Here is a 19447-nt window from a genome sequence, read left to right as displayed (position 1 = left end):
TTGTTCCAGTGTTCATGTTGTAGTGTTCATGTTCTAGTGTTTGTTCCAGTGTTCATGTTCTAGTGTTCATGTTGTAGTGTTCATGTTCTAGTGTTCATGTTGTAGTGTTCATGTTCTAGTGTTTGTTCCAGTGTTCATGTTGTAGTGTTCATGTTCTAGTGTTTGTTCCAGTGTTCATGTTCTAGTGTTCATGTTGTAGTGTTCATGTTCTAGTGTTCATGTTGTAGTGTTCATGTTCTAGTGTTCATGTTGTAGTGTTTGTTCCAGTGTTCATGTTGTAGTGTTCATGTTCTAGTGTTTGTTCCAGTGTTCATGTTGTAGTGTTCATGTTCTAGTGTTTGTTCCAGTGTTCATGTTGTAGTGTTCATGTTCTAGCGTTTGTTCCAGGGTTCATGTTGTAGTGTTCATGTTCTAGTGTTTGTTCCAGTGTTCATGTTGTAGTGTTCATGTTCTAGTGTTTGTTCCAGTGTTCATGTTGTAGTGTTCATGTTCTAGTGTTTGTTCCAGTGTTCATGTTGTAGTGTTCATGTTCTAGTGTTCATGTTGTAGTGTTCATGTTCCAGTGTTCATGTTCCAGTGTTCATGTTGTAGTGTTCATGTTCCAGTGTTCATGTTCCAGTGTTCATGTTCCAGTGTTCATGTTCCAGTGTTCATGTTGTAGTGTTCATGTTCCAGTGTTCATGTTCTAGTATTCATGATCCAGTGTTCATGTTCCAGTGTTCATGTTCTAGTATTCGTGTTCCAATATTCATGTTCCAGTGTTCATGTTCCAGTATTCATGTTCCAGTGTTCATGTTCCAGTGTTCCTGTTCCAGTGTTCATGTTCCTGTGTTCATGTTCTAGTATTCATGTTCCAGTGTTCATGTTCCAATGTTCATGTTCCTGTGTTCATGTTCCAGTGTTCATGTTCCAGTGTTCATGTTCTAGTATTCATGATCCAGTGTTCGTGTTCCAGTGTTCATGTTCTAGTATTCGTGTTCCAATATTCATGTTCCAGTGTTCATGTTCCACTATTCATGTTCCAGTGTTTATGTTCCAGTGTTCATGTTCCAGTGTTCATGTTCCAGTGTTCATGTTCCAGTGTTCATGTTCTAGTGTTCATTTTCTAATGTTCATATTCTAATCTTGTTCTAGTGTTCATGTTTTAGTGTTCATGTTCTAATCTACTTGTTCTAGTGTTCATTTTCTAATATTTTGTTCTAGTGTACATGTTCTAATATTCTTGTTCTAGTATTCATGTTCTAATCTTGTTCTAGTGTTCATGTTCTAATATTCTTGTTCTAGTGTTCATGTTCTAATATTCTTGTTCTAGTATTCATGTTCTAATCTTGTTCTAGTGTTCATGTTCTAATATTCTTGTTCTAGTATTCATGTTCTAATCTTGTTCTAGTGTTCATGTTCTAATATTCTTGTTCTAGTATTCATGTTCTAATCTTGTTCTAGTGTTCATGTTCTAATCTACTTGTTCTAGTGTTCATTTTCTAATATTTTGTTCTAGTGTTCATGTTCTAGTGTTCATATTCTGGTATTCATGTTCTAATCTTCTTGTTCTAGTATTCATGTTCTAATCTTCTTGTTCTAGTTTTCATGTTTTAGTGTTCATGTTCTAGTGTTCATGTTCTAATCTTCTTGTTATAGTGTTTGTTCCAGTGTTCATATTCTAGTGTTCATATTCTGGTGTTCATGTTCTAGTGTTTGTTCTGGTGTTCATGTTCTAGTGTTTGTTCCATTGTTCATGGTGTAGTGTTCATGTTCTAATGTTCAAATTCCAATGTTCTTGCTCTCGTGTTCTTGTTCTACTGCTCGTGTTGTAGTTGTGTGACACTGTCAGTGATTGTCTCTTCTACAATCACCAGTGTTAACCAGCACTGTTACTCACTAGTCAACAATCACCAGTGTTAACCAGCACTGTTACTCACTAGTCAACAGTCATCAGTGTTAACCAGCACTGTTACTCACTAGTCAACAATCACCAGTGTTAACCAGCACTGTTACTCACTAGTCAACAGTCATCAGTCAACAATCACCAGTCATCAACCACCAGTGTTAACCAGCACTGTTACTCACCAGTCAACAATCACCAGTGTTAACCAGCACTGTTACTCACTAGTCAACAGTCATCAGTCAACAATCACCAGTCATCAACCACCAGTGTTAACCAGCACTGTTACTCACCAGTCAACAATCACCAGTGTTAATCTGCTCTGTAACTCACCAATCAACAACTACCAGTCATCAGCCACCAGTCAACAACCACCAGTTGTGTACGAATGGTATATAATACCGACAAGATGAGAGTAAGACACATGTGCAACATCTGGGTATCTTTATTGTAGACGTTTCGCCATCCAGTGGCTTTATCAATACAAATTCCAGGACATAACTTGAAGACAGTAGAACTATGTACAGAAGATGAGGTAATCAGTCCCTCAACCTAGGAGTAGGTGCGAACAGCACCATAGCACGACTATGGTGCTGTTCGCACCTACTCCTAGGTTGAGGGACTGATTACCTCATCTTCTGTACATAGTTCTACTGTCTTCAAGTTATGTCCTGGAATTTGTATTGATAAAGCCACTGGATGGCGAAACGTCTACAATAAAGATACCCAGATGTTGCACATGTGTCTTACTCTCAACAACCACCAGTGTTAACCTGCACTGTTACTCACCAGTCAAAAGTCATCAGTCAACAATCACCAGTCATCAACCACCAGTGTTAACCAGCACTGTTACTCACCAGTCAACAACCACCAGTGTTAACCTGCACTGTTACTCACCAGTCAACAGTCATCAGTCAACAATCGCCAGTCACCAACCACCAGTCAACGATCACCAGTCATAAATCACCAGTTGTCACCCACCAGTCAACAATCACCAGTCATCAACCACCAGTCAACAATGACCAGTCAACAACCACCAGTAAACAATCACCAGTCAACAATCACTAGTCATCAACCACCATTCACAAACACCTGGTTTTTCCCAACCATTTCTTTACCAGTCTTTTCTCATCTCTTTTCTGTGCTTATTTGTCTTTAAATAAACATGTTTGTGTAAGAGGTCAGTGCCCACATGGGGAAATAAACACCACTCATGGAGTCTCTCTCTATTTCCATCTCCACATGACGTCCTTATCAGGAGTTGTGTTGATACGGACCTTGTGTTTCCGTTCCCGTGTTGGCTCTGTTCCTCGCCCTGACCAGTGCTCATTACGCTCTGATATATTCACATTTTTGTGGGTTATTTTGTAACCTAAGGTATCCTAACTTATAATAAGTAAATTATGATTTGTTAACAGTTGAAATGTTAAAACATTTGCTTGCGTACCATAAAGGAAGCTAGTAATAATATAGGAGGCTAGTAATAATATAGGAGGCTAGTAATAATATAGGAGGCTAGTAATAATATAGGAGGCTAGTAATAATATAGGAGGCTAGTAATAATATAGGAGGCTAGTAATAATATAGGTAGCTATAATAAAGGTAGCTATTAATAATATAGCTAGTAATAATAAAGGTAGCTAGTAATAATAAAGATAGCTAGTAATAATAAAGGTAATTAGTAATAATAAAGGTAACTAGTAATAATAAAGGTAGCTAGTAATAATAAAGGTAACTAGTAATAATAAAGCTAACTAGTAATAATATAGCTAGTAATAATAAAGGTAACTAGTAATAACAAAGGTAGCTAGTAATAATATAGCTAGTAATAATAAAGGTAGCTAGTAATAATAAAGATAGCTAGTAATAATATAGCTAGTAATAATAAAGGTAGCTAGTAATAATAAAGATAGCTAGTAATAATATAGCTAGTAATAATATAGCTAGTAATAATAAAGGTAGCTAGTAATAATATAGCTAGTAATAATTAAGGTAGCTAGTAATAATAAAGGTAGCTAGTAATAATATAGCTAGTAATAATAAAGGTAGCTAGTAATAATATAGCTAGTAATAATAAAGGTAACTAGTAATAATAAAGGTAGCTAGTAATAATATAGCTAGTAATAATAAAGGTGGCTAGTAATAATTAAGGTAACTAGTAATAATAAAGGTAGCTAGTAATAATATAGCTAGTAATAATAAAGGTAGCTAGTAATAATATAGCTAGTAATAATAAAGGTAACTAGTAATAATATAGCTAGTAATAATAAAGGTAACTAGTAATAAAGGTAGCTAGTAATAATATAGCTAGTAATAATAAAGGTAGCTAGTAATAATTAAGGTAACTAGTAATAATAAAGGTAGCTAGTAATAATATAGCTAGTAATAATTAAGGTAGCTAGTAATAATAAAGGTAACTAGTAATAATAAAGGTAGCTAGTAATAATAAAGATAACTAGTAATAATAAAGGTAGCTAGTAATAATAAAGGTAGCTAGTAATAATATAGTTAGTAATAATGAAGGTAGCTAGTAATAATAAAGGTAGCTAGTAATAATAAAGGTAACTAGTAATAATAAAGGTAACTAGTAATAATTAAGGTAGCTAGTAATAATTAAGGTAGCTAGTAATAATAAAGGTAGCTAGTAATAATTAAGGTAGCTAGTAATAATAAAGGTAACTAGTAATAATTAACGTAGCTAGTAATAATAAAAGTAGCTAGTAATAATAAAGGTAACTAGTAATAATTAAGGTAGCTAGTAATAATTAAGGTAGCTAGTAATAATAAAGATAGCTAGTAATAATAAAGGTAACTAGTAATAATAAAGGTAACTAGTAATAATAGAGGTAACTAGTAATAATAAAGGTAGCTATTAATAATAAAGGTAACTAGTAATAATTAAGGTAACTAGTAATAATTAAGGTAGCTAGTAATAATAAAGGTAGCTAGTAATAATAAAGGTAACTAGTAATAATTTAGGTAGCTAGTAATAATAAAGGTAGCTAGTAATAATAAAGGTAACTAGTAATAATAAAGGTAACTAGTAATAATAAAGGTAGCTAGTAATAATAAAGGTAGCTAGTAATAATAAAGGTAACTAGTAATAATTAAGGTAGCTAGTAATAATATAGCTAGTAATAATTAAGGTAGCTAGTAATAATAAAGGTAGCTAGTAATAATAAAGGTAACTAGTAATAATTAAGGTAGCTAGTAATAATATAGCTAGTAATAATTAAGGTAGCTAGTAATAATAAAGATAGCTAGTAATAATAAAGGTAACTAGTAATAATAAAGGTAACTAGTAATAATAAAGGTAGCTAGTAATAATAAAGGTAACTAGTAATAATATAGCTAGTAATAATAAAGGTAGCTAGTAATAATAAAGGTAACTAGTAATAATAAAGGTAACTAGTAATAATAAAGATAACTAGTAATAATAAAGGTAACTAGTAATAAAGGTAGCTAGTAATAATAAAGGTAACTAGTAATAATAAAGGTAACTAGTAATAATAAAGGTAGCTAGTAATAATAAAGGTAACTAGTAATAATAAAGGTAACTAGTAATAATAAAGGTAACTAGTAATAATTAAGGTAGCTAGTAATAATATAGCTAGTAATAAAGGTAACTAGTAATAATAAAGGTAACTAGTAATAATAAATGTAGCTAGTAATAATAAAGGTAACTAGTAATAATAAAGGTAACTAGTAATAATAAAGGTAACTAGTAATAATAAAGGTAGCTAGTAATAATAAAGGTAACTAGTAATAATAAAGGTAATTAGTAATAATAAAGGTAACTAGTAATAATTAAGGTAGCTAGTAATAATATAGCTAGTAATAATAAAGGTAGCTAGTAATAATATAGCTAGTAATAATAAAGGTAACTAGTAATAATTAAGGTAGCAAGTAATAATATAGCTAGTAATAATAAAGGTAACTAGTAATAATAAAGGTAACTAGTAATAATAAAGGTAACTAGTAATAATAAAGGTATGTAGTAATAATGGTAGTAGGTTATGCAGTAGAGTGGACTCTGGGTATCCTGGACATCGGATGTAAGGAACGTTCTAAGTGTGGTGAAGGTGACCTCAACTTACCAAGTATTTATACCACAAAAACTGAAGTGTTGTTCATTACTGTCATTAATGACTTGACCTCGATACTGTTATTCCAGCTGGCTCTTAATAACTAGTTGAGTGTGCGAGTGGAAGACAGGTGGGTGATGTCACAGTGTGCGAGTGGAAGACAGGTGGGTGATGTCACAGTGTGCGAGTGGAAGACAGGTGGGTGATGTCACAGTGTGCGAGTGGAAGACAGGTTGATGTCACAGTGTGCGAGTGGAAGACAGGTGGGTGATGTCACAGTGTGCGAGTGGAAGACAGGTGGGTGATGTCACAGTGTGCGAGTGGAAGACAGGTGGGTGATGTCACAGTGTGCGAGTGGAAGACAGGTGGGTGATGTCACAGTGTGCGAGTGGAAGACAGATGGGTGATGTCACAGTGTGCGAGTGGAAGACAGGTGGGTGATGTCACAGTGTGCGAGTGGAAGACAGGTGGGTGATGTCACAGTGTGCGAGTGGAAGACAGGTTGATGTCACAGTGTGGGAGTGGAAGACAGGTTGATGTCACAGTGTGGGAGTGGAAGACAGGTGGGTGATGTCACAGTGTGCGAGTGGAAGACAGGTGGGTGATGTCACAGTGTGGGAGTGGAAGACAGGTGGGTGATGTCACAGTGTGCGAGTGGAAGACAGGTTGATGTCACAGTGTGGGAGTGGAAGACAGGTGGGTGATGTCACAGTGTGCGAGTGGAAGACAGGTGGGTGATGTCACAGTGTGCGAGTGGAAGACAGGTGGGTGATGTCACAGTGTGCGAGTGGAAGACAGGTGGGTGATGTCACAGTGTGCGAGTGGAAGACAGGTGGGTGATGTCACAGTGTGGGAGTGGAAAACAGGTGGGTGATGTCACAGTGTGGGAGTGGAAAACAGGTTGATGTCACAGTGTGGGAGTGGAAGACAGGTGGGTGATGTCACAGTGTGGGAGTGGAAAACAGGTGGGTGATGTCACAGTGTGGGAGTGGAAGACAGGTGGGTGATGTCACAGTGTGGGAGTGGAAAACAGGTGGGTGATGTCACTGTGGGAGTGGAAAACAGGTGGGTGATATCACAGTGTGGGAGTGGAAAAAAGGTTGATGTCACAGTGTGGGAGTGGAAGACAGGTGGGTGATGTCACAGTGTGGGAGTGGAAAAAGGTGGGTGATGTCACAGTGTGGGAGTGGAAGGCAGGTGGGTGATGTCATAGTGTGGGAGAAGTCAGGTGAGTGATGTCACAATGTGGGCCTGGTAGTGACATCATTGGGTGGGTGTTGTCACAGTTTGGTCGTGGTAGTGACATCACTGGGTGGGTGTTGTCACAGTGTGGTCGTGACATCACTGGGTGGGTGTTGTCACAGTGTGGTCGTGGTCGTGACATCACTGGGTGGGTGTTGTCACAGTGTGGTCGTGACATCACTGGGTGGGTGTTGTCACAGTGTGGTCGTGACATCACTGGGTGGGTGTTGTCACAGTGTGGTCGTGACATCACTGGGTGGGCGTTGTCACATTGTGATCGTGACATCACTGGGTGGGTGTTGTCACAGTGTGGTCGTGACATCACTGGGTGGGTGTTGTCACAGTGTGGTCGTGACATCACTGGGTGGGTGTTGTCACAGTGTGGTCGTGACATCACTGGGTGGGTGTTGTCACAGTGTGGTCGTGACATCACTGGGTGGGTGTTGTCACAGTGTGGTCGTGACATCACTGGGTGGGTGTTGTCACAGTGTGGTCGTGACATCACTGGGTGGGTGTTGTCACTGTGGTCGTGACATCACTGGGTGGGTGTTGTCACAGTGTGGTCGTGACATCACTGGGTGGGTGTTGTCACACATCACTGGGTGGGTGTTGTCACAGTGACATCACTGGGTGGGTGTTGTCACAGTGTGGTCGTGAAATCACTGGGTGGGTGTTGTCACAGTGGGTGTTGTCACAGTGTGGTCGTGACATCACTGGGTGGGTGTTGTCACTGTGGTCGTGACATCACTGCATCACTGGGTGGGTGTTGTCACAGTGTGGTCGTGACATCACTGGGTGGGTGTTGTCACTGTGGTCGTGACATCACTGGGTGGGTGTTGTCACAGTGTGGTCGTGACATCACTGGGTGGGTGTTGTCACAGTGGTTGCTCCGGGTCTGGTGGTAGACCCGGCCTGGTCGTGACATCAGACCCGGCCTCCTGAACTACCAAGAACAGTTACATCAATAACTACCACAGGTTGCTCCGGGTCTGGTGGTAGACCCGGCCTCCTGAACTACCAAGAAACAGTTACATCACTAACTACCACAGTGTGGTCGTGACATCACTGGGTGGGTGTTGTCACAGTATGGAGGTGGTAGCGATGTAATCAGAACTGGTCGTTGAGAGATCCAGGTTGCTCCGGGTCTGGTGGTAGACCCGGCCTCCTGAACTACCAAGAAACAGTTACATCACTAACTACCACAGGTTGCTCCGGGTCTGGTGGTAGACCCGGCCTCCTGAACTACCAAGAAACAGTTACATCACTAACTACCACAGGTTGCTCCGGGTCTGGTGGTAAACCCGGCCTCCTGAACTACCAAGAAACAGTTACATCACTAACTACCACAGGAATGTTAAGTGTTTAGCGAATACAAGTAAAAGTTTGTTACTCTGATTTCTCATCTTACATGATTTCCAGACACAAATACATGATCACCAAGCCGACCAGAGTGCATAACGTTTAACAGGATTATGTAGGTGATTTTTGCGGTGGATGGAGAAAGCCGAGAAGCGAACAAAGATCTTGAGAAGAGGAAATAATGGAAGATAAAGCACTTGTTGGTAACTGTTTAGCAGTTGGTTCAACTTCACAAGTTGACCGACCTTGACAACCATCATTAATGATTATAGATATTCGGTACGTAGCCATTCACAAACTACCTCACACTACAGCAACTACCTCACACTACAGTAACTACCTCACACTACAACAACTACCTCACACTACAGCAACTACCTCACACTACAGTAACTACGTCACACTACAACTACCTCACACTACAGCAACTACCTCACACTACAACAACTACCTCACACTACAGTAACTACCTCACACTACAACAACTACCTCACACTACAGCAACTACCTCACACTACAGTAACTACCTCACACTACAGCAACTACCTCACGCTACAGCAACTACCTCACACTACAGCAACTACCTCACGCTACAGCAACTACCTCACACTACAGCAACTACCTCACACTACAGCAACTACCTCACGCTACAGCAACTACCTAACACTACAGCAACTACCTCACACTACAGTAACTACCTCACACTACAGTAACTACCTCACACTACAGTAACTACCTCACACTACAGTAACTACCTCATACTACAGTAACTACCTCACACTACAGTAACTACCTCACACTACAGTAACTACCTCACACTACAGCAACTACCTCACACTACAGTAACTACCTCACACTACAGCAACTACCTCACACTACAGCAACTACCTCACACTACAGCAACTACCTCACACTACAGCAACTACCTCACACTACAGCAACTACCTCACACTACAGTAACTACCTCACACTACAACAACTACCTCACACTACAGCAACTACCTCACACTACAGCAACTACCTCACACTACAGTAACTACCTCACACTACAACAACTACCTCACACTACAGCAACTACCTCACACTACAGCAACTACCTCACACTACAGCAACTACCTCACACTACAGTAACTACCTCACACTACAGTAACTACCTCACACTACAGCAACTACCTCACACTACAGCAACTACCTCACACTACAGCAACTACCTCACACTACAGCAACTACCTCACACTACAGCAACTACCTCACACTACAGTAACTACCTCACACTACAGCAACTACCTCAAACTACAGCAACTACCTCACACTACAGCAACTACCTCACACTACAGTAACTAACTCACACTACAACAACTACCTCACACTACAGCAACTACCTCACACTACAGTAACTACCTCACACTACAACAACTACCTCACACTACAGCAACTACCTCACACTACAGTAACTACCTCACACTACAGCAACTACCTCACACTACAACAACTACCTCACACTACAGTAACTACCTCACACTACAACAACTATCTCACACTACAGCAACTACCTCACACTACAGTAACTACCTCACACTACAGCAACTACCTCACGCTACAGCAACTACCTCACACTACAGCAACTACCTCACGCTACAGCAACTACCTCACACTACAGCAACTACCTCACACTACAGCAACTACCTCACGCTACAGCAACTACCTCACACTACAGCAACTACCTCACACTACAGTAACTACCTCACACTACAGTAACTACCTCACACTACAGTAACTACCTCACACTACAGTAACTACCTCCCACTACAGTAACTACCTCACACTACAGTAACTACCTCACACTACAGTAACTACCTCACACTACAGCAACTACCTCACACTACAGTAACTACCTCACACTACAGTAACTACCTCACACTACAGTAACTACCTCACACTACAGTAACTACCTCACACTACAGCAACTACCTCACACTACAGCAACTACCTCACACTACAGCAACTACCTCACACTACAGCAACTACCTCACACTACAGCAACTACCTCACACTACAGTAACTACCTCACGCTACAGCAACTGCCTCACACTACAGCAACTACCTCACACTACAGCAACTACCTCACACTACAGCAACTACCTCACACTACAGCAACTACCTCACACTACAGCAACTACCTCACACTACAGCAACTACCTCACACTACAGCAACTACCTCACACTACAGCACCTACCTCACACTACAGCAACTACCTCACACTACAGCAACTACCTCACACTACAGTAACTACCTCACGCTACAACTACTACCTCACGCTACAGCAACTACCTCACGCTACAGCAACTACCTCACACTACAGCAACTACCTCACGCTACAGCAACTACCTCACGCTACAGCAACTACCTCACATTACAGCAACTACCTCACACTACAGCAACTACCTTACACTACAGCAACTACCTCACACTACAGCAACTACCTCACACTACAGCAACTACCTCACACTACAGCAACTGCCTCACGCTACAGCAACTACCTCACACTACAACAACTACCTCACACTACAGCAACTACCTTACACTACAGCAACTACCTCACACTACAGCAACTATCTCACACTACAGCAACTACCTTACACTACAGCAACTACCTTACACTACAGCAACTACCTCACACTACAACAACTACCTCACACTACAGCAACTACCTTACACTACAGCAACTACCTCACGCTACAGCAACTACCTTACACTACAGCAACTACCTCACACTACAGCAACTACCTCACACTACAGCAACTACCTCACACTACAGCAACTACCTCACACTACAGCAACTACCTCACACTACAGCAACTACCTCACACTACAGCAACTACCTCACACTACAGCAACTACCTCACACTACAGCAACTACCTTACACTACAGCAACCAATGATTCTCGTGCAGATTTGAACGTTTCCTTATTACACTGTGCCACTTCGTTGCCAGACGTGTTGCAGCCTGTTTTATTTATTTTGTTTATTCTTTGTTAAATATATGTTTCTAAATTTTAACTAACCTAAAGTAAAAACAATCTAAGCTAAGTTGACCTAACGTAGTCGAATCTAACCTCACCTGTCAGTACATTTCTTCTAATTATTTGCATATCAGCAGGAAACCTTGATGCCTGTGACAGACTCTTGATCCGAGGAAGTGGATATATCCTCCCTTTATCTGAGCCCCCTTCAAGGGAGGTTCCTTGACGCTGGTGAGGGGCTCTTGATCTAGGGAATTGGATCTGTGCTCCAGTTCCCTGAATTGAGCCTGAATGCCTCCCATTCCCCCCACTTGCGCTGTATAATCCTACGGGTTTAGCGCTCCCCATGATTATAATAATAATAATAATTTATCTGAGCCAAACCTGATTGTCTGCCATACTCTTAGAGGCTGTATGACCCCTACAGACTTAGCGCTTTCACCCGCTTCCCACATGAATGTAACACCAGTACAAGAATCTTTCTGAAACTCTGGGTGGGAGCGTCACAAGATTATTAACCCAACAAGACCAGCAGATGTCGAGAAATAGTTCATTTTTTGCATAACTTTTGCTTATATAATTTATGTACCTTAGCAGAGTAGACTAGAGGTGCAGTGACCGCTAATAGTCGTGGTCTACACTCACCCAACCATTGTCACTAATATAATTGTCTAAACTACGATGTAAAGCGGAGATGAAGATATAATAATCTGAGATTTTTAGTGAATTACTTTTTATGAGTTTCTCAGCTTCTTGATAAGTATATATACATATTGTATAAGTACATTGCATACTCTGTGAAGTAGTTACCAGGGCGGCGGGAGCCGGGAGGCAGTAATGGACATACGTCAGCAGGCACTGACGTAACATTTGGCTTACATCATACATCAGTCTTAGCGATAATTTTTTGCACTCACTGTATATCACCGATGTGACAACACTGGGGAGCTTGAGTGCAAAAAGACACTTTTGTACTGGACGACGTTTCGGTCCGTGACGGACCTCAATCAGGATGCGAGTGTTATCTCCTAAATGGATAGAAACGTCGTCTAGTCGTCTACTTTTTTACAGCTTCTGTATGGGAAATCTATTGCCACATCAACCGGGTTGTAATGGCTATGTAGGTGTGCGGGCAGCTGGCAGGAACAGCTTGATTGGTGAAACAGCCAACAAGCAAGTCTGGCATCAGGTCGGGCTGTGAAGGTGAAAAAAAAGAAAAGCCACAAAATGGGTCATAAACATGTCACAAGTTGTTAGTAATGTTCTCCTGGGAAGCAAAGTTGCAAGTTGTTAATGTTCTCCTAGGAAGCAAAGTTGCAAGTTGTTAATGCTCTCCTAGGAAGCAAAGTTGCAAGTTGTTAATGTTCTCCTGGGAAGCAAAGTTGCAAGTTGTTAATGCTCTCCTAGGAAGCAAAGTTGCAAGTTGTTAATGTTCTCCTGGGAAGCAAAGTTGCAAGTTGTTAATGTTCTCCTAGGAAGCAAAGTTGCAAGTTGTTAATGCTCTCCTCAAAGTTGCAAGTTGTTAATGTTCTAGGAAGCAAAGTTGCAAGTTGTTAATGGAAGCAAAGTTGCTCTCTAGGAAGCAAAGTTGCAAGTTGTTAATGCTCTCCTAGGAAGCAAAGTTGCAAGTTGTTAATGCTCTCCTAGGAAGCAAAGTTGCAAGTTGTTAATGCTCTACTAGGAAGCTAGGAAGCAAAGTTGCAAGTTGTTAATGCTCTCCTAGGAAGCAAAGTTGCAAGTTGTTAATGCTCTCCTAGGAAGCAAAGTTGCAAGTTGTTAATGCTCTCCTAGGAAGCAAAGTTGCAAGTTGTTAATGCTCTCCTAGGAAGCAAAGTTGCAAGTTGTTAATGCTCTCCTAGGAAGCAAAGTTGCAAGTTGTTAATGCTCTCCTAGGAAGCAAAGTTGCAAGTTGTTAATGCTCTCCTAGGAAGCAAAGTTGCAAGTTGTTAATGCTCTCCTAGGAAGCAAAGTTGCAAGTTGTTAATGCTCTCCTGGGAAGCAAAGTTGCAAGTTGTTAATGCTCTCCTAGGAAGCAAAGTTGCAAGCCAGTTTAGAAAAAAAGCAATATGTGGTAAATTAATTTCATTGTTTATAAGTGCCAAGTAATTCACATAGAAAGTAAAAAGAAAAGGCAGATTATTGCTTGTTTAAGCAAAAAAATCCTAATGTTACAGCTGGCCGCACACAATCCAACGCACGAATCACAACCCAGCTGATCAGGAACTGACTTCAGGAACTTATCTAGCCCCTTCTTGCAGACAACTAGGGGTCAATTGGTAATCCCTCTTATGTACAGTGGGGGATTGTTGAATAGTCATGAACTCTTGACAATTGTTGTCTCTCCGTATAATCATGGCACCCCTGCTTTTTGCTAAGGGTATATTGCACCCTCTGCAGATCCTTTTGCTTTCGTAGGGAGTGATTTCTGATTTGTGACTAAACTCTCTAGGATTTTCCAGGTGTAAATTATGATGTATCTTTCTCACCTGCCTTCCAGGGACTGCAGGCCAAGGTACTTCAAACGCTTCCAGCAATTAAGGTACTTCATTGAACTTACAGTATACGTGCACTGAAGCTTATATTATTTTTCACTAGGTCTGCAATTTCGCCTGTCTTAAAAGGGACTATTAGTGAACAGTAGTATTCCAGTCAATGAGGATCAACATTGGGTTGGCACCACTTGTTTTGAAGGATCTTATTATCCTTGCGGTTGTGATAATGACATTGTTGTGATCCTTTCAGAGTGAAATCCTCCAGCATTACCATTCTAAGTCCTCCTCGGTAGTTAGTGTAGGTAGCCTACTGAGGCAGTACATACAGTTTTATTCTGTAATGGATGATCATTTAAATTTCAACATGAGAAAGTTGTGCTCACTTTATCTAGGCATTGGTGCGTGTGAGTCGCACTGTAGGTGATAGTGACGGTAAGAAACTCAGTGGGATGATGTCACCATGTGGACATAGCGATATCAGCACCAGATGTGTGATGTCACCTTGTAGATGTGATAGTAAGATACTCAAATGGGTGATGTCACCCATATGGGAATAACAGTATAAGCTTCAGAAGGGTTACCCACCACGAAGCTTGGTGGCTAACCCAGGCTTCTTATTATGTTGATACATGGCATTGAACATGTCATGTAATGACATATTTAATGATGTTGTTGAGCCTCTGACGTGAGCTGTCGCCTCTGGTATGTCCTCTGGTATGTCCTTATACATGTAGATAGGAATGTATAGCAACTGCTAAGTTACAAAGCGGACTCGGTGGTTTCAGTCAAAGTCTGGCCTCCCACAGGCCAGACTTTGACTGAGCTCTCCCGAGTAGACCTTCTCCCGAGACCGGTCAGCTGCATGTCAGAATATGACAGTGTGTGATGATTAGGTGTCCAGCACAGAGTGACGAAGTTGATACCAAGATTAAGAAATAATTCTTATAAAATCTCTTTAAAAGAGCTGAATTAATTCAACCTTACAAAATGAGGAATAGAATGATTTAATACGCGTATTTAGTTATCAAGAAGCATGCCAATCTTGACTTAAAAATGTTTTAATATTGCAAACTCAAATATGAAACACAACGGAAGTCTTAAAGCGATTTCAGCACGACATCCAGCAGGTATTTGTGAACGTGTAAGATAGCAGTGAGTGGAGGCAAATGGTTTTTAAGACCTGAAGAGCTGTTGGACTGTGAGCAAGGTACCATTTTGTGAGGGGATTCATGGAAGCCAGTTAGATGAACTTGAGTCCTGGAGGTGGAGAGTACAGTACCTGTACTATAAAGAGGGGTGGAGATATTTGCTGTTTGGAGGAATATCTGAACTGTCGCATCTACTTGCCTCTGGCAAGAAACTGATAGTCTGAATGTTGGTGGAAGTATTTTTTTCGGGTCGCCCTACCTCAGTGAGAAACAACCAGTGTGTGTGTGTGTGTGTGTGTGTGCGCGCGCGCGTGTGTGTGTGTGTGTGTGTGTGTGTGTATTTGTGGGAGTGTTTTATTGTGTATATGTGTGTGTGTATATACTTTTCTGTGATAACTTGGTAAGTATAGGCTGGTATATAGGTTGTTGCTACATCCCTGATACTGGCGACACACTAGAGTTTACCTGGGTACATCTGTGTATCACCAGTTACTAGAGCAGTGGTAACCCAGTGTAATGTTGGCGAACTGCTTTGGACCTCTCCCACCAACTCTAGTATTAACTACACCAACCCGCTGCATTCTTCCCATTTCCTGGATTTATAGCTTTGAAATCTCTTAATTAAACCTCTCTTGGAAATACCAAACTACCTACCTACCTTCTGTTTACTAATTAATGACTTCGAAAGTCATCATTTCTGAGACTATCCCGAACCATCCTTCCTGTTTGATGGCCTGACCAGTCAAATTACTGGGGCAAGCAGCATGTATTTCAATGTATACACCATAACCCAGTTGATCAAGAACTGACCTTGAGCTACTTGTCAAGTTCCCTCTTTATAGCAAGGTCATATATCATATATGTGATTGGCTCTGGAGATCATCGTCCCCTTGGACCAGTGTTAGATCAGGCTTTGTGAAGTGCCAAGAGAATATCACAGAAATCATAAAGTATTAAGGAACACGTTTGAGAATAAAAATAAGTGTATACTAAATTGGAAGTAGAAGGTTGTAGTGTTAACTTGCTATCCAACAAGACAGTCCTCCAAAGGGCAATGTTGTCAGGGAGTAAAACAATTAACACGCTTCTGTTTAAACACTCGCACGACAGGTGCGGCAATACCTCTCTGAATGGTTGTTGTCTGTCAACTAACTACCATACTATTGGTAATTCTCTTGAACTTTTGGAAGGTTAAGAGACCAGTAATGGAGGCAGTGTTGACACATATTCACGACCGAGTACAAAGAAAGCCAGTCATCAGTTGTAGCCTACGATGAGTGACACGAACACTGGTGTTACCACAGGAAGCCGCAACCGTTAATTATGCTGATACACGCAATATACGTTACACATGGCGAGTATAACTTCAGTCGGCCATGAATGCCCTACACAGCCTCACACGACCCACACTAACTTCCGGAACATCAACCTTACCCAAGTGAAGGGTGACATTTAATAAGCCTATACTTTTATTTTTTTTTTTACTTTATGAGAATCACGTCTACATCCGGTAGATCTTTATAGGCCTCGCTTGAATTCGCACCATCTGTGATGAACTTGAATTCACCTTACCTGAATGAGGGTAACCTCTGATTGACCTATACTGACTTCTCGTGAGTCATTGCTAACCCTGATGGGTCTTTATTCAACTTGGATGAGTCAGTGCTATGTCTGGTGAACTTTCATTGACCTTGCATGAGTAGGCATGACCTCTGATTGCTTGCCGTGAGTGGAATCTTGTGAGCTGGTGGTGGGTGCGCACGGAAAGCCGGAGATTCCTGGTAGAGCTATTTCCGCTGCGCTGGGCGGGTGGTTATCTACGCTTACTCGACTTGGGAGACCTTGGGAAAGGGGCGTTGTCTAAGACGCTGTTTGTAGGTGACAGGCAGGTAGTGTACCAGACGTACAGTATTAGCATAGTGAAGGGTTCTTGTGACTGGTATCAATGGTTCTTCTACCCTTGTAGCCCAACCTTCCTTTGTAGACTGTCAGGTCAACCAGATTGTTGCTGCTAACGACTCGTAGGCCCAGATAGCCATCGTAATCTGGCACTTGTATATGGTAATGGTCCAGTATCTTTTCGACAACTTATATTTTATTTAACAATAATTACCTGCATAATGAAACAGATAAGGAGTTAATATTAATAATGATGTTTAAGTAAATTCGGATCACAACCTAATCGAAGTTTGGATTTGTATACACAGGCGATAAATATTAATCATAATTTACACCTAGAAAATCGTAGAGTTGCTGGTCACAAATCTGCACACATAAATCACTCTTTACGAAAGCAAAAGGCTCAGCATACAGTGCAATATACCACATTGAGTACGCTGAAAACACAGTGTCAGAGGCCCAAGACTGTTTAACAGCCTCCCATTATACATAAGGGGGACTACCAATAAACCCCTTAACCGTTTTCAAGAGGAAACCGGATAGGTTTACAGAGGCAGTTTCTGATCAGCCATGCTGTGGTTCGTACGTTGGACTGGTTGATCAGACCTTGATCCAACAGGGGGCCTGGTAATGGACCGGGCCGAGGGGTCGTTGACCCCCGCCCGAAGCACTCTCCAGGCAGGTACTCTGATATGTACTTTCTTCATGGCGGTATATGTACTCAGAAGGCGACTGGTGCTGCCCATTACCCAACCATGATGACTACGAGACATGTAATGGCAACACAGATCGTCACAAAGGTGTATTCATCCAATTAAATTTCTATGCTAAATCCATTAACTTGGAACAAATAGTGAAACTGGTGAAATTGAAAGGAATCCAAAATATTTTTTCTCGTATGCTAAATTCAAGAAAAAAAAATCCCATTTAATAATAATTCTTGCCTAAAGACATGAAGCTTTGACCGGTGAGAATAAAAAAATAAGTGAGAAACATTAGTTTACATATTACTGTCTTCAGTGTGACGTTAACAATGTTAAATGACTTTGTCATGACTTAGTTCACTAAACTCTGCCAGAATCTTGATTTCTGACACCATTGTAATCCCACTTTGAGTAAGTCATCTATACCTTGCTCATGTACACTGTTAGCTGGCTCAGGTACACTGTTAGCTTGCTCATGTACACTGTTAGCTTGCTCATGTACACTGTTAGCTTGCTCATGTACACTGTTAGGTGGCTCAGGTACACTGTTAGCTTGCTCATGTACACTGTTAGCTTGCTCATGTACACTGTTAGCTTGCTCATGTACACTGTTAGCTTGCTCATGTACACTGTTAGCTTGCTCATGTACACTGTTAGCTTGCTCATGTACACTGTTAGCTTGCTCATGTACACTGTTAGCTTGCTCATGTACACTGTTAGCTTGCTCATGTACACTGTTAGCTTGCTCATGTACACTGTTAGCTTGCTCATGTACACTGTTAGCTTGCTCATGTACTGTTAGCTTGCTCATGTACACTGTTAGCTTGCTCATGTACACTGTTAGCTTGCTCATGTACACTGTTAGCTTGCTCATGTACACTGTTAGCTTGCTCATGTACACTGTTAGCTTGCTCATGTACACTGTTAGCTTGCTCATGTACACTGTTAGCTTGCTCATGTACACTGTTAGCTTGCTCATGTACACTGTTAGCTTGCTCATGTACACTGTTAGCTTGCTCATGTACACTGTTAGCTTGCTCATGTACACTGTTAGCTTGCTCATGTACACTGTTAGCTTGCTCATGTACACTGTTAGCTTGCTCATGTACACTGTTAGCTTGCTCATGTACACTGTTAGCTTGCTCTTGTACACTGTTAGCTTGCTCATGTACACTGTTAGCTTGCTCATGTACACTGTTAGCTTGCTCATGTACACTGTTAGCTTGCTCATGTACACTGTTAGCTTGCTCATGTACACTGTTAGCTTGCTCATGTACACTGTTAGCTTGCTCATGTACACTGTTAGCTTGCTCATGCACACTGTCTTGCTCATGTACACTTTAGCTAGCTCCTGTACACTGTTAGCTTGCTCATGTACACTGTCAGCTTGCTCTTGTACACTGTTAGCTTGCTCATGTACACTGTTAGCTTGCTCATGTACACTGTTAGCTTGCTCATGTACACTGTTAGCTTGCTCATGTACACTGTTAGCTTGCTCATGCACACTGTCAGCTTGCTCATGTACACTGTTAGCTTGCTCAGCACTTGCTTGCTCTTGCACACTGTTAGCTTGCTCATGTACACTGTTAGCTTGCTCATGTACACTGTTAGC

General features: G+C 41.0%; 1 protein-coding gene across 1 annotated transcript in view; it reads left to right on the top strand.

The window, feature by feature from the left end:
* Positions 1-19447, top strand: part of LOC128689824 (beta-1,3-galactosyltransferase 1) — a 957133-nt gene that overhangs the window by 266358 nt on the left and 671328 nt on the right. Inside the window, exon 2 of the mRNA XM_070087677.1 lies at positions 14090-14131. Coding sequence (XP_069943778.1) covers positions 14090-14131 — 42 coding nt within the window. The remainder of the gene's footprint in view (positions 1-14089; positions 14132-19447) is intronic.

Source organism: Cherax quadricarinatus, chromosome 22 (genome assembly GCF_038502225.1).
Source record: "Cherax quadricarinatus isolate ZL_2023a chromosome 22, ASM3850222v1, whole genome shotgun sequence".
Lineage (NCBI taxonomy): Eukaryota > Metazoa > Arthropoda > Malacostraca > Decapoda > Parastacidae > Cherax > Cherax quadricarinatus.
The sequence above is the reverse complement of the archived record's forward strand: the minus strand, read 5'-3'. Positions and strand labels throughout refer to the sequence as shown.